This window comes from Nothoprocta perdicaria, unplaced genomic scaffold (genome assembly GCF_003342845.1).
Source record: "Nothoprocta perdicaria isolate Ctin4 unplaced genomic scaffold, notPer1 scaffold_2, whole genome shotgun sequence".
NCBI lineage: Eukaryota > Metazoa > Chordata > Aves > Tinamiformes > Tinamidae > Nothoprocta > Nothoprocta perdicaria.
In genome coordinates this window covers 898,475-912,357 of record NW_020455204.1, presented here as the reverse complement: position 1 = coordinate 912,357, position 13,883 = coordinate 898,475, and the positions used below count along the sequence as shown (strand labels likewise).

The following is a 13,883-nucleotide window of genomic DNA, read 5'->3' as shown; positions in this document are numbered from 1 at the left end:
ATGCCCCTGGAGCAGCCGCGGAAGCTTCTGGAGGAGCAGTGGGAGCTCCCCGCGCGCCTGGTGCTTCAGCGTGAGTACCCGGGGAGATGCCCGCCCGGCAGCTCCGCGCTGGATTTCCCTGTGCCGGAGCCCGCCGCATCCGCCCTCCCCGGGAGAGGTGTCGTCCTGGCGCAGCAGGCCCCGACACGCAGCAAGGAGCCAACGCCGTGACATCCCGGGAGCTGTCACCTCTAGGGCCTTGGCTGCATGGGAAGGTATTTCCTTCCGTGCCAGGCTGTCTGCAAGGAGAGAAGGAGCATTTTTAAAGGAACACTTCTTTTAAAAGAACCTGTGTTTGAAGCGGCACCAGGGATAACAGCAAAGAAATCATTTTAAACCCTGGGTGTTTCGCAGGACCGGTCTGCGGGTTATTAAACCTGAGCAGTGCGTTCTGAGTAAAGCAGTAATTCTGTTGCTTGCTGGTGAACTTCAAAGCAGTTCAGGCAAGATAAACAACATGATGAAAACTCATCCTCTTCACATTTTAGTGAAATTTCTTAGCTGACCCTTCTTAACTGAATCAAAGTCCCTAAGCTCTATCTGATGTGTGGAGGGAGCAAGTAATGTGGTGGCTGCCTGTGGTACTCTGTTGTTGTAATTAAATCTCACTGTGTAGTTTGAGTATTGATTTTTTTTTTTTCTCCCTCTCTCTTTTTGAGCCCTTACCTCAACAGAAAGGCTTTGTCCTCATTTCCACAACAGTTTACTTGCCTTGTTGATTGATGTTTTGAAAAGCTGTGCAGTTGTTAGTGGACTGATGTTGCATAGGTTGTTGTTTCACTCATTTTTCCCCTATACACAGATTTTTGTCTTCAAGAAGGATAGTAGGTTTGTGCCTTTTTGAGGCACATCACAATGAAAAGTTGGTGGTGATCTCAGTTGTGCTAAATATTTAAAAATAATACAGATTATCTTTGCTTTGCATGTGCCCATCTTAATTCACACTACCATTCAGTGAGATAGCGATTTGTTTTAGAAGCTCCTGCACCACAGAAACTTACTTGTAATAGTGATATTGCAAAGTCAGTAGACCTTTTGGGCCTTAGTGTCTTTCATGAGCAAAGAAATCCTGCTAGTCGTCTCTCTTCAGATCTCAAATAGCTGCGTGTAGGAAGTGGGGGATCATGAAGTGTGTGGTTTCTCTGCCCAAGAACGGTGTGGGTCAGAGGCACAGGGTTTGTTCAGTGAGATTTGTCATCTGCAGCCTGTAGCATTTCCTGAGCTCAGGAGGTTTCTGTTCTTCAGAAGTCATCTCGGAGCAGCTATGGACACAATTGTGTCTATGCAGCAGTGCATAGTCTGACAAAGCAGCTGTCATGTGCAGCCCAGTTCTGCAGTACTGCTGCTGAGGGCTGAATCTCTCTTTTCAAGCATGATCTGACAAACCTGTGGGGTCAAACCTTTAAACCCTTTTAATGAAGCCGAGGGTCAAAGTTATTTGCTCAAAAAGCATCATGCTGAAACCCATCTTCCTCCACAGAGAGTCCTCTTGCGTGGTTACGAGTAGGTCCTGCTGGCCCTCTGCTAAAGTTTGGGGACTACTCTGCTATCTTCCGAACTCAGATATTTGGGATGTGCACACTGTGTCTTTATCTTTAATAACATTTAAAAATAAATTGTAGGAATCGATGAGAAGGGGTGTTAAGGTCAATGGTGATTCTCACTTATTGCATGTGAGAACTGGATTGCTGGAATCTTGCAGGATTTTAGTGCTTTTTGTACTAGCTGCTTCCAATCTTCAGATTCTGTTGTTGTCTATGGAAGCTTTGGGTAGTTGTTGTTCATGTTTTATGCAGTTCTTTTATTAGGAAAATAGTAGGAAAAAAAGTAAGCTGTGGAACATCAAAATACTTATCTTCTACCTGAAAATATTTGGTAGACAATCACACTGGTGAACTTAAATTTCTTCTTCGTGTCATAACAAAGTGCCCTTTAGAGGGAAAGGGGTGATAGATGTTATGTAGACATGTCATCACAGAGGCATTTTGATCCTCTTTCCCCTACCTGGGTGCATGAAAATAGGTTTCATATTCTTGTTTGAAGCCAAAAGTGCTCCCATAAACAGGGTGTTATCAGGGTGCAAACAAATATTTAAGAAAAATCTGAAGTGCTACTCGAAGCACTCTTAAAAATGTTTTGTGGAACACGTTGGTGAAAAGTCTGACTTCGGAAAGGTATGTGTCCTTCCTGCTGAATGTAGAATTAGGCAATTTGGGATGACTGTATAGAACAATGGCTCCCAACCCTACTGTTTGGCTTGGGCTTCTGTTAAACTGTTTCAATGATAACACGAGCTTTATAGTACCAAACCCTCGTCTGATAGACTGAGTCGTCCAAATTCCACTGCTGTTCAACGCTGCATAAATGAATGGGAGGTAGGCAGTGGTGTGAAGCGTGATGTGCACGTTGAATTCAATAGAGATGTTCAGAGCAGGGTTCTGAGCACTCTGATTAGCAGAATGTATGCGTTTTTTAGGTCTTTCTTACTGATCCTAAACTTGCTTTTTGTTGTTACTTTTGGTGACCTCTTAGAATGGGTTGCAAACCACAGCTTGAAAACTGCAGGTTGGGAGTTTGCTGAGGGTTAGAGAAAGGAGAAGATGAAAACAAACAAAAATACAGTGCTGCATCAAGAAACATAGCAAGCCTTGGGTTAAGTCTAGTGTAGCACTCAGCACTTGGGTATTCATCTTGGTAGTCCCCTTGATCATTTGAGCAAGGTGAATGGTACTAAATTATAGGCTAGGAAAAGCTTTTTACCTTAAATTGAAGCAATTCAATGAATGCAAAAAATACTGCTGTGTTACTTGACATCCAGGGTGTCACTGTATTCACAGATTTTGTTGTCTTGTCACAGGTGTGGGCAAGAGCAGTTTGCTGTTGCGCTTTGCAGATAATACGTTCTCAGGTGAGTATTTAGTTCACTTAAATGAAGCGGTCTAGGGCTGCCCCCTTGATAGGCAAGGAGCAGTTCGGTCACTTTTGCCCCCTGATAGCTGCCCAGGGAGTATGTTATCTTTTTCCCCATGCATCTCGTGGCACAAGCCTGAAGAAGCAGTCTTCACTTGTAAGTGCTAGCTCTGGTACTTAAGCACTGATGTGGTTCCAGAAATAGCTGAGGGTTTTGAGCTTGTGCTGTGCTCTGCGCAGACTTCCCTTTTCTCCCTTGGGATTTAGACTGAATATTGTAGTTAAATCAATCACGTTTGTATTGTAACTGATTTATTAAGAGGGATTTTCTTTGAGTAGACTACATTAAAAATAAGTGATTGCATTAGCGTTTAAGACATAACGGTCTTTTTTTAACAAGTGAAACTTCGTAGTTATTGTCCATTTCTTAAGATGTTTGGATGCTTATTTTTCACAACCAATGTGGTAGACTATGATTAGGATTTTGTAATACTGGAATTTGTTTATTTTTAGTATGGAGGGGGAAAAGTGGCTTGGGAGAAGTGGGGGGGTAGGGCAAGGATGTTAGCCACAGGTAAAACTATGCAGATCACTGATACTGGCACTTTAAAGGATGAATGGATAGGAGGGACCTTCTCTCATGTCCAGAGAGAGCTATTGCCAAAACAGGTTTAAAGTGTGCATGCAAAATAAACAAGGCTTAAGTTCTCCCTTATTCACTCTTCTTTCAGGTAGCTACATTACCACAATTGGAGTTGATTTTAAAATACGGACGGTTGAAATTAATGGAGAGAAAGTGAAGCTACAGATCTGGGACACAGCTGGACAGGAGCGCTTCCGGACCATCACATCAACGTGAGTGTAATGGGGCATTTTGATGTGTAATTTCACATAAGCAAATGTGATTTAGACTTCTTGTCGTCTGAAGCTAAGCTTAAGATATTTTAACCTGACAGTTGATCAGCTGATGGTAACTGTGTTGTCTGTGTAGCTAGTTTTCTCAGCTTTTTTAGAGTAGGTGGGAGTGGTGATACTGTGGTTTAGCTGTGAAGCTAGGATTTCAGATTTCCTAACTCTTCTGTAAATTTCCATGCTGGCTTGGCCTTATTCTTCTGCTTTTCGTTTCCAAATTGTAGAACTGGAATTAATTAATTATTTTTTCATGTATTAGTAAACCTGACTCTAAAGCCTGTTGCAGAAGGTCATCTTGTAATGGGATTTTTGCAAACGTGCAAAGTGCAGATCTTCTCTCTGAGTAGCTTTGAGGTCTTAAATTTGTCTGTCCACAACTTAATGTCGTGGATACGCAACTCCTAGGATAAATGCTTTCTAAAGGCTGCTCTTGTGGGGGTTTTGGTGAAGCCGACGCTCACGTGAAGTTAACCTTTTCCTCGGTTTGAGTTCAGCTTCATGCTCGTTGTGCTCGTGAACTGCATGTGCACAGCTTTTCCTCTTCCTGAAGAAACCACACCCAGAGCTGCAGCCGTGGGAGCTAAGAATAAAATGTGCCTGTAGAGTAATTGCAGTAAATGTGGGGCTGCTCACTGCAGTACTAGGGGAAGAGGAATAAGTAGATTTGGAAATGGAGTCTTTGGTATTTAACAAAAATGAGCAAGAAATCCCCAATAGGTGTTTCAGTTGTCATGACCAGTTGCTCACCCAGCTCCTGTTAAAAGAAGCTAACGTGTCAATTGGACTTTACAATACTAGTACGATTGATCGCTCCTATGGTAGGTCTAAACAGCCAGAAATACGAGAATTGAACCTGATGTGCACACCACCCCTTTCCTCCGCACTTCTATACGGATATTGCTGGATTTCTCCCATTGTTCCTTAAGTGTTTAGCTTGAAAAAACCTGGTCCCCTCTCGTAGGGTTCCTGTGCATGACATCACTTCTTGTTTCAGTGCCGCAGGAAGCGGAGAGGGGGAAGCAGCAAAGCTGTGCTGCAGCTCATATCAGCTGTGCTTATAGGCTGCTCACAGAAGGCCCGAATTAGTGCTGAGTCAGCAACTGGCCTTCCTGTTTTCGGATTCCCGGACACATCCGAGAGCTGTGTTAATGAGCACTGGTTCATGGGGCTGAGAAGCTGATGCCAGCTTGATTAGAAAGCTGTGGTGTCCTGTCCTGAATGGGGAACACCAGGGAAGGAGGCTTTGTTTGTGATCAGGGTTGGGTTTTGTGTACAGTTTTATGGAAATCTTTTCCTTGGTTCCATTACCACTTGCCGTGGAGAAACTGAAAGTCCTCAGTGTCATGAGGTGTTAGCACTTTGCTAGTGCTTTCTCTTGCACAGTTTACAAAGGTGAATATAAATTTTACACTTTGGGGAGTATAAGGTCCCATTTTTTTTCTGCCTTAAAACTGGTAAAGTAGCTACAGAAATTCTCCAGGGCCAAAGAAAAAATAGATTTGAATTTTGTGCAACACGGAGCAGAGGAGTTACCTGTTCTTGGGTGCATCCAAAGTGTTGAGGGAAATGCTTTTGAAACTTAAGTTGTGCTGTAGTGATGGTTCCTCTTACTCCTTGGTGAGCTAGTTATGACTGGCATTCCTGGTTGTTTTCCCAAAGTCACCCTGGATCTAGACATACCATCCATATAAATAACTGATAAAAAGATTTTGGCATTGGAAAGGGTTTTGTCATGTCTTTTTAGTAACAAAAGTCTGATTTGCTTTAACGAAACTGAGTGGCAAATTGACTTGTCCTGTTCTACTTGGGAGAGGGCTTGGCTGGCAGGGTCGTGGGCGGAGGGGCAGTGCCCCATCAACAGTGTGGTGTAGAGCCCAGTAATGACTGTTCACATTGAGGTGAAGAGTATTTTAAAAGGTGCTGCCCGAGTGTTACTGTAGGCCAGGAAGTCCCTTTACAGTTAAAGGTAGTGTGTGTGGATTGAGGCTGAGCCAAGCCTGGCAAATAAGTCTGAAATTAGTACCCATCTGGTAATAGCAGGTTGTATGTGTAGACCTAGAATTGCAAAAGGCTCAAGTGGTATAAATTTAATAGTAGAAAATAGGGAAAATTAGAAGGTTTTAGTTTAGTGTTTTTTTTTTTTTTTTTTTGGTTGGCTACAGCTACAGAAGCTGAAGGTGGAAGAATCAAGCTGTTGAACAGTAATGAACTTGAGGCAAACTCTGCAAAAACTGAGGAAAAATAAACTAGATCAGCACTTGAAACTGAGAACTGTTTTTGCTGTCTCTGACATCTGGAAATGATGGGAATTGGGATGGCTGGTGCCTGGTGAGAGAAGAGGCCAGCGCTCTCTCCAGCTTGGCTGGCTTGGAGCATCGTCCCAACTCGTAAATCTTCAGTTCAGAAAGTGAAAGTCACTGAAAATGTGACTCATAAGGCTCAGCTGCCTTAATGGAAATACTTAAGGTGCACGAGCAACCAATTCCTGGACCCTAATCTGTTCTTGTATGTAGGAGTGTATTTAGGGCTATAGTTTAAGGATATAAGTTTGAAAAAGTAGTTTTCAGGTATTAGCTCAGGGAAAATGATAATAGCAGGACTTTGTGCCATGCATCTATATGGAAATGAACTTTTTTTTTTTTTTTTTTTTTTTTTTTGGTAATAGCTGACACACAGCAATTCTATAATGGTCAAAAGATTAGTCAACTAATCTGTCACAATAGATATGCTAAATTTCCACATGTAAAGCCTTTACATCTGGGTAACGTTTCCAACCATAGTAAAGATAGTTGTCTACTACCACATGTCCAAGAACAAATATATTCAGAAGAAGCTCGGGTTTGATTAACATCCTTCATCTCAATGGGAAACTTCCTTGGACATTCTCTTAATAACTGTTCTACAACTTTTTCTCTCTTCCCCTGTATTTCATTAACATTTATTCCTGAGAGTCGTGCTGACTCTGGGGTTTGTGGGACACACACATGGTTGTCCATAGAGCAGATGACCTGCATCAGTTGCTCAGACCATGAATGAGAGGCTGAGAACAAAAACTTCTCCTTTGGATTTGGATGGAGACTTGCATGGTCTCCCTCTTCCCTAAAGTGTAGATGGGAACATGGGGCGTTTTGCCTTGTATCAAAGGCTCAACTGCCTCTTGATTGCCAAAAGCACAAAGCTTACCACCTACTCCTCCTTGAATGCCAAAGCCCCATCTGTTCTGTAACCACCAAAGCTTACAACTTCTTCTAAAAGCAGTTCTGCACTCCTTCATCCTGAAATTGGAAGTATGGGGTAGGATAAATCAGACTTTTATTTTCTCGGAGTGTCCTGCAGTTGGAGAATCTTTGCTGTATCTGCTAGATCTGAAATGTTATCTAGGACACAAGGTTATATCTAGAAAATGATAGAAAATAGCAAGATGAGATTGGGGGGGGGGGGGAAGAAAGTGTGTATTATGGGGCTTAAGATTAGAGAGCAAGAGGTAATTAATAGCCTTATCTTCAGCCTGCTAACAGGTAATGTCAGACCAAGGGGAAATAGCATTTTATTACAGTTGAGAGGCTGGCAACCTTTCTAGACTGATGTGCCAGACAATTTTCTTTTCCCAAAATAGAAGCAGTGTGTGCTGGGAGCCACCCCTGCCTCCAGCGGAGTTCCTGTCTTGCCCAAAGGAAGGTCTTTCTGCCCGCTGCAGTGCTTTGTGGCAGCAGCTCCTGCAGAGTTTTGACCGCTGTAGCGGTCTGGCCTGCATTGGCCAGTCCACAGCCCTCATCTCCAGCTGCACACGCGGAGTTTCTGCCAACTAATTCTGTTGGGGGGATCTGTGTGTGGAGAACGGCTGTTATTCTACTCCCCAACATGATCTGCTTCACTCAGAGGAAAACCTGGGTGCGTGGGCAGGTTAGTGCTGCAGGGTGCTCCGTTAGGCCCTCTGGTCTGGGTGACCACGAGGCTAGGCTCGGTTTTACGGTGCATGCAGGAGCCTCTGCTGTGTAGGTGGGAGCCAGCGCGCTGCTCTTAAAGGCTAAACCCTGCCTTGACACGTGTAAAGATGGGTGCTGAGGAGGAAGGGGTGGCTCAGCCTGAGGCTTGCTGAATGAGATGCACTTTGTTTGAAATAGTGCTATAGGGGAGCTTGAAGATGAGCAGTTTGTTGCCCACGTGCAGTGAGATCTGGTGTGTCAGTAGGATTTGAGATATTTCCTGCCCTGATGCTCTCGAATACAACTGTTAATCAGAAGTGATGTGTACAGTACACAGTCGTGTCAGGAGAGGATGGGTTATTTTTGCAAAGGGTGGACTCGGGCTCTATAATGCCCTCACTCAAAAGGATCCAGGTTATGAGATAGCAGAGCCTGTAACTAGAACACTTAGTCCTATAGCAAATTTCAGAGCTTTTAAAGGAACTGATAAAAAAAATTATAAAAATTGAAAGTGCAGAGTCTCTAATGGTCAGAGAATAAGCATTTTTTCATCTCAATTCTTGCCAAGCCAAGTAGATGTGCAGCACAGATTGTTGGTAAAACACAGCATAGAAGGATGGGAGCAGCTGCTTTGGGGAGGTTAGGCCTGGAAGGATCCAGGTGAGCAGCAGAAGTGGGTTCTCCTGCTTCGGTGGAGCACATCTAGCACCACAGAAACATTGATAACCAGTGACTGTCACTGCAAAGTGATTGAACTACCACAGCAAGCAGGGATTGTTGTAGAAATCACTTCTTAAATGCAGTGCGAGGGAGAATGCTGCAAGAGGTGCTTATGGTATGAGATCTAGCTCTAAAAATATTGTAACAACATAAGGGATATTCCTTAGCTGTATCTTAGCATTCCTCAAACTGATGCTGGTTATAAGAAAGGGACAGGAAAAGAATAAAGGTACTTGAGATGCAACAGCCTCACTGTCAACTGCCTCAATGACTTGATTGGCCAAGCGGCCTGATTTGTAGTAAAGAAAACATCTGGCAGCCCTGGGAATGCAGTTGAAAACTGAAAAGCTGGAGCTATTTAACCTCATTTAATGCAGGCTACTTGTGGTGCCCATGCTGCCTGCCTTTAAAGGGTTCATGCAGGTGGTAACACTGGAATTTGTTTTCCCTTGTGCTTCAGGATTGCTGACCGTCCCTAAAAGGTGCCAGTTGCCTGAGGCTAATGGGAATAAATGAGTGAAGCTGATTTTTAATTGCTAAAGGTAGCAGAACTCACTAAATGCACATATGGAGTCGATCTGTTGAGTAGGAAGGTGCGATCAGAACACAGTCCTTCAACAAGAGAGATTTTTGTGAGGTTGAGTGTATCTGCAGATCTGCTCACATTTTTGTCTGTAAGTAATTTTTCACAGATAACAAAATTACTGCAGAGCTTGATACAGCCAACATGTCTCTGGCCTCTGACTTTTAGCAAGGAAATGCTGCCTCTCTTCTGGTACTTAGCAAGCTAAAAGCCTTAATGCAGGAACAGTTGTACCGAGTTAAATTAGAGTTTCTCTAGTATCTGGTTTTTAGACAGCAAAAACTAAATTCTGGAAATATAAAGCAGAAGAATGGTGCAAATGTAGTGGTGCTTTTCCTCAGATACTTCCTTCTGCATCATATTTGCAGCTGAAGGATGTCGTGAGCTTGGGCTAGTTTGTTCGCTTCAAAGGGTTAAAGGGTATTTTTTTCAATATTTATTTAGTAAGCCTCACTCTAGGGGCATGTAACAGGTACTGTTATTTTCTTCATGGAACTAAAAGCCTGTGTTCATCTTCTACTTACTTTTTTTTTTCCCTCTCCCTTGTTTTGTTTGACAGCCTGAACAAGGAAGAAGCTGAAACAAATCCTTGAACTTTGAACCTCCTTTTTATGAGCTAAATGATCAGGAAACTCTGTAGGCTTAGAGCAATAACATATGGTCTAGCTCTTGCAAAATAATTCAATGACTCCTAGTGGAAAGCAAGCGGAGGTGCTTGACTGCCTCTGACTTGAGGATTTTTTTAAGGAACTTGTAAAAACTGAAAGCAAGAAGTGCTAAGAAGGTGATAACATAGCTTGAATTCACCCTGGCTGTCGTTTCCTGCTCCCTAGGTATTACAGAGGAACACACGGGGTCATTGTTGTCTACGATGTAACCAGTGCAGAATCTTTTGTGAATGTGAAACGATGGTTGCATGAGATTAATCAGAACTGTGACGATGTCTGCCGGATACTAGGTAAGTTCCTGGACAGAGAGCGAGAGCATCAGCCTCAGTGTGCTGTCCCACCAAAGTGCAGTGCTGATTCTTACTTCTTTTCTCCCTTTTTAGTGGGGAATAAGAATGATGACCCAGAACGAAAAGTGGTAGAGACAGAAGATGCCTATAAATTTGCTGGGCAGATGGAGATTCAATTATTTGAGACCAGCGCCAAAGAAAATATTAATGTGGAAGAGGTAACGTGATATGTGGAACAGAGTGCCTATAAAACTGCGTGGGAATAATAGTTTGGAAAAATAAGAGCAGCTTTAGGGCTGTTGAGGAAGAAAGAAAAAATGCTTTGTATAAACTATGAGCGAGTAGTTAATGTCTCAAGAAGAGACACAGTTGTATTTGGAAGGGGTGCGGAAGGGAAATGAAGGGCACCTCGGTATCTTCTCATTGGCCTTAGAATTCTGACTCATTGGGTGTTTTCTCAGTGAAGTCTAGATGTATGGGGAGGTGCTTCTAGGGGGATGACTCTTCATTCTTGACTTCAGCTGCCAAACTCACCTGCTCTTATTTACCCTTTTTGGAAAGGGCAGAGAGAGGTTACTGATTTTTAGCTTGACAGTACTGGGTTTCAGCTCACTCCGTAGTGGGTTTGGGAGGTTGCTGAAAAATCCAGAAAAACGGATGCTCTTCAGCAACAGTGCGTCCTGGCTCCTAGATGGTCTGAACGTGCTTGTTTCTCTTGCAGATGTTTAATTGCATTACAGAGCTAGTTCTGCGAGCAAAGAAAGAAAACCTAGCAAAGCAGCAACAGCAGCAACAGAACGATGTGGTGAAGCTAACGAAGAACAGTAAACGGAAGAAGCGCTGCTGCTAATGCCCTTTCCCGGCAGCAGAGACTCTGCTCTCAGACAGATCAGCCCCTTCAACTAGACTCGGGCAATTCCACTGGGGCAGGCTTTGGGAGGACTTTCTCAGTTTTGTGCCGTTATTTAAAGATTATTTTTTCTCTGTGTTTTCTATCAAGAGGCGCTGGCACTTCACCACTTCAGTGCCAAGAAGGTATCGGATGGAATCTTGCCCCCCTCCTCTCCTCCCCTGCTCATTCCAGCGCGCCTTGTAGACAAGAAAGGACGTTGCCTACCAAGTGGACTAATTAACCCAAGAGTTTGTACATAATGTATATTGCTTTAACCAGCCTCGCATCCCGTCGTCGCTTTTGGCTTATGCCTTCTTAATGTCAACCAATCATGGACTGCAGAACGCATCTTTTTACAGAAATAGTATCAAGTTCTTCACTCAAGTTTGCCCCAGGCTGGCAGCGACCGCTTCCCGGGGCTTTGGACTTCATTTCTTTTGGGCTTCAGGCTGGCAACTGGTGCCCCTGGGGCTTCCCTTTGAGCTCCAGGCTTTTGCTGGGTCTCGGGCTTTGTTTTCTAGGTACCAGGATTGCAGGTGCTGCTGCTGGAGCCTGGGGTTTCACGTCACCAGCCCCTGGGCTGGCAGCTGCTGCTGCTGGGGCCTTCAGTTTCAGTTTGCCACGGTCCAGGTTTGTGGCTGGGTTGTTGGGTTCTGCTACCTTGTGCTGCAACCCAGCTGTACCTGTGCTCTCCTTTAGTTTGTATCCGGATAATGAAAATTATACCAACCTGCACAAGTGGGAGTTATTTGGATTAAACTTCTTTTTTTCAAAAAACAAAACAAAATTGACCTCTGGTCCTGCCAAGATTCTAAGTGAGAGTCCATTTCTCATGAGAATAAGCAAAACGTGATTCTGCCAAAAAAAAAAAAAAATTCTTCTCCTTATTGCCCTGTCCACAATTAAGAAATCTGAATTTGAATGTGAATTTTGGTAGCAAAACTTTCAGAGAGAAGGTATGACAGTGAAAGCAGCTGTTACCGAGTGATGTCTCAATGTGAAGGCAGGATCATTCCCAGGCTTCTCTTATTGGGAAGGAGGATTGCTGTTTAAGGAAATGGAAAACTTGCTTGCTTGGGTTATGTGGTGGTGAAGGGTCATATATGGGAGCAAACTCTAGTCTCGTTATCCCCAACAGCCCTCGTTGTCCTTTTTGGAAAAAACAAGGGCTTGGTTCATCAGTCCGACTAGGCATGGTTAAAGGTGGGGAGCGTATGTGTGTGTAACTAAAATATCAACTGTCTGGGTTGAAAAGTACATGCTCAGCACCTGAATAATTATGAGAATCACTGGAAAAAATCTTCTTAAAAGGACTAAGAGATATGGAGGAATGGCTTCCTTGAAGACCTTGAAGACGAACGTACACAGTTCCAGTGTGTAGTCCTTTGGAATTGGTGGACCTTAGTTTGGTAGGATGTGTTTCACTGATGTCTCGGCTTTGAATCAGTCCACTTCTCCCCCTTTCTTCCCCAGGAGAGGCTAAATTTTAGTCACTTATTTTGCCTGCGTGTGTTTTTTTTAAAGATACTTATGGGTGTGGTAAAAGCCCCAAGCAAACAATCACATCACCATCAATCACTTCAAAAATTAAAAAAAAAAAGGCAAGCAATGAATGTGTAGCACATTTTTAATCCGTTCAGGTGCTGGGATTATGTATCCAGCTGCCTTCACTCTTTTCTTTCTTCACATATCTGTCCGTGGTAACCCAAGAACCCGAGTGAGCTGGGACGGCATCGCTAGCGTGAGCACTCTTAATAGCAAGAGAGGAGAGCTCCGCTTCTCCCTGGTGTTGGATGCGGACACGGGCAGGGAAGGAGCTCGCTCCATCCTCGGAGCCTTCCTGGTGCAGGGAGCCTGTCCCGTGGCGGCTGCCGCTTCCAGATTCCGGAGTACCTGAGATACATCGGGGTGCTCGTGGCAGCACGTGTGCAGATGTGGGGAGCGCTAATGTCACGCAGGCGTAGGGAAAAATGCCTGAATTGACTGGAATGGATGCAATAAAATGAGGAAATGGTACACCCGGGCCTGGAGTGTCCTCTTATGTGGAAAGGTTGGTCCTCTTTGAGGTCAGGGCCTTGTGGCCACACTTTGAACTTTGCTCATGGAGAGGTCTGGCTTCCTGCCTTGAAGTGGGATATTTCTGGGTTTTCCTTTCTCTTAGAGCTGCCTGGAGAGGAGCAGTTAATCTCCCTGCTCCTGCCACTGACCATCGGATGGGAAGGGGTGGGCACCGCGTCTCTAGTGGTGGTGATGTGAGGTTTCTTAAATGTCGAGCAATGGAATGTCTAACTGGTTTGCTAGGATTATTTCTGTAATGAAAGTTTCTAATTAATGCTTTTTAAATAATTTTAAAAAACTAAAAATAAAGATTACAAGCTGCCAAATCCTTTTTGAGGCTCTGTTTGCTGCCCAGCATCTAAAGGTGGAGGGTGGAAAGCCAGGGAGGAGCCCTTCTGCTCCACAGGGAGGTTTCCTTTTTCCTGGGAGGATGCACTGGCAAGACACAGTAAATGCTTGCATATGTAGACTTGCTCTTGTAGCTCTAAATGAGAATGAGTCAGCAGGCTGGAACTGGTAACTTCTGTTCCTTTATCCTTGCAAGAAAATGAGGGTTTTTTTGCTGCATTTTTTTTATCTTTCTCTCCATATTCATCCATATTTTGGCCAGTAACAGATATAAATGGTTGGAGTTACCTTTCCATTTCCCCATGCCTCAGCAGCTGTAAATACTCCGAACACTTCTCCGGAACCCTCCTTCGGAACACGTGAGAGGGCTCTATAGGCATGAACGTCTTGGGAGGACGAGGGAATAAAGATGCTGTCAAATATTAAGAGAGCACTTTTGTAAGTGAGCTTGTTCTGCAGCCATGCAGAAGTAGCAATGACTTAGAGCTGAGACGGTGTCATAGAAATGGTGTTTTATTCTCAGAACTATTTACAAAA

The 13,883-nt window shown here is 43.9% G+C and overlaps 1 protein-coding gene across 1 annotated transcript; it reads left to right on the top strand.

Moving 5' to 3' along the window:
- On the top strand, positions 1 to 13,091 carry RAB35 (RAB35, member RAS oncogene family). The gene is made up of 6 exons (XM_026037433.1): positions 1 to 70; positions 2,897 to 2,947; positions 3,681 to 3,804; positions 9,924 to 10,048; positions 10,142 to 10,266; positions 10,770 to 13,091. The coding sequence occupies exons 1-6, from the start codon at positions 1 to 3 to the stop codon at positions 10,896 to 10,898; spliced, it is 624 nt and encodes a 207-aa protein (XP_025893218.1). The 3' UTR covers positions 10,899 to 13,091.
- Positions 13,092 to 13,883: the final 792 nt, after the last annotated feature.

Coding starts and splice junctions, on each gene's coding strand:
- RAB35 (XM_026037433.1), top strand. CDS start 1: ATGCCCCTGGAGCAGCCGCGGAAGCTTCTGGAGGAGCAGTGGGAGCTC. Junction 71..2,896: donor CGCGCGCCTGGTGCTTCAGC/GTGAGTACCCGG, acceptor GTCTTGTCACAG/GTGTGGGCAAGAGCAGTTTG. Junction 2,948..3,680: donor TGCAGATAATACGTTCTCAG/GTGAGTATTTAG, acceptor CTCTTCTTTCAG/GTAGCTACATTACCACAATT.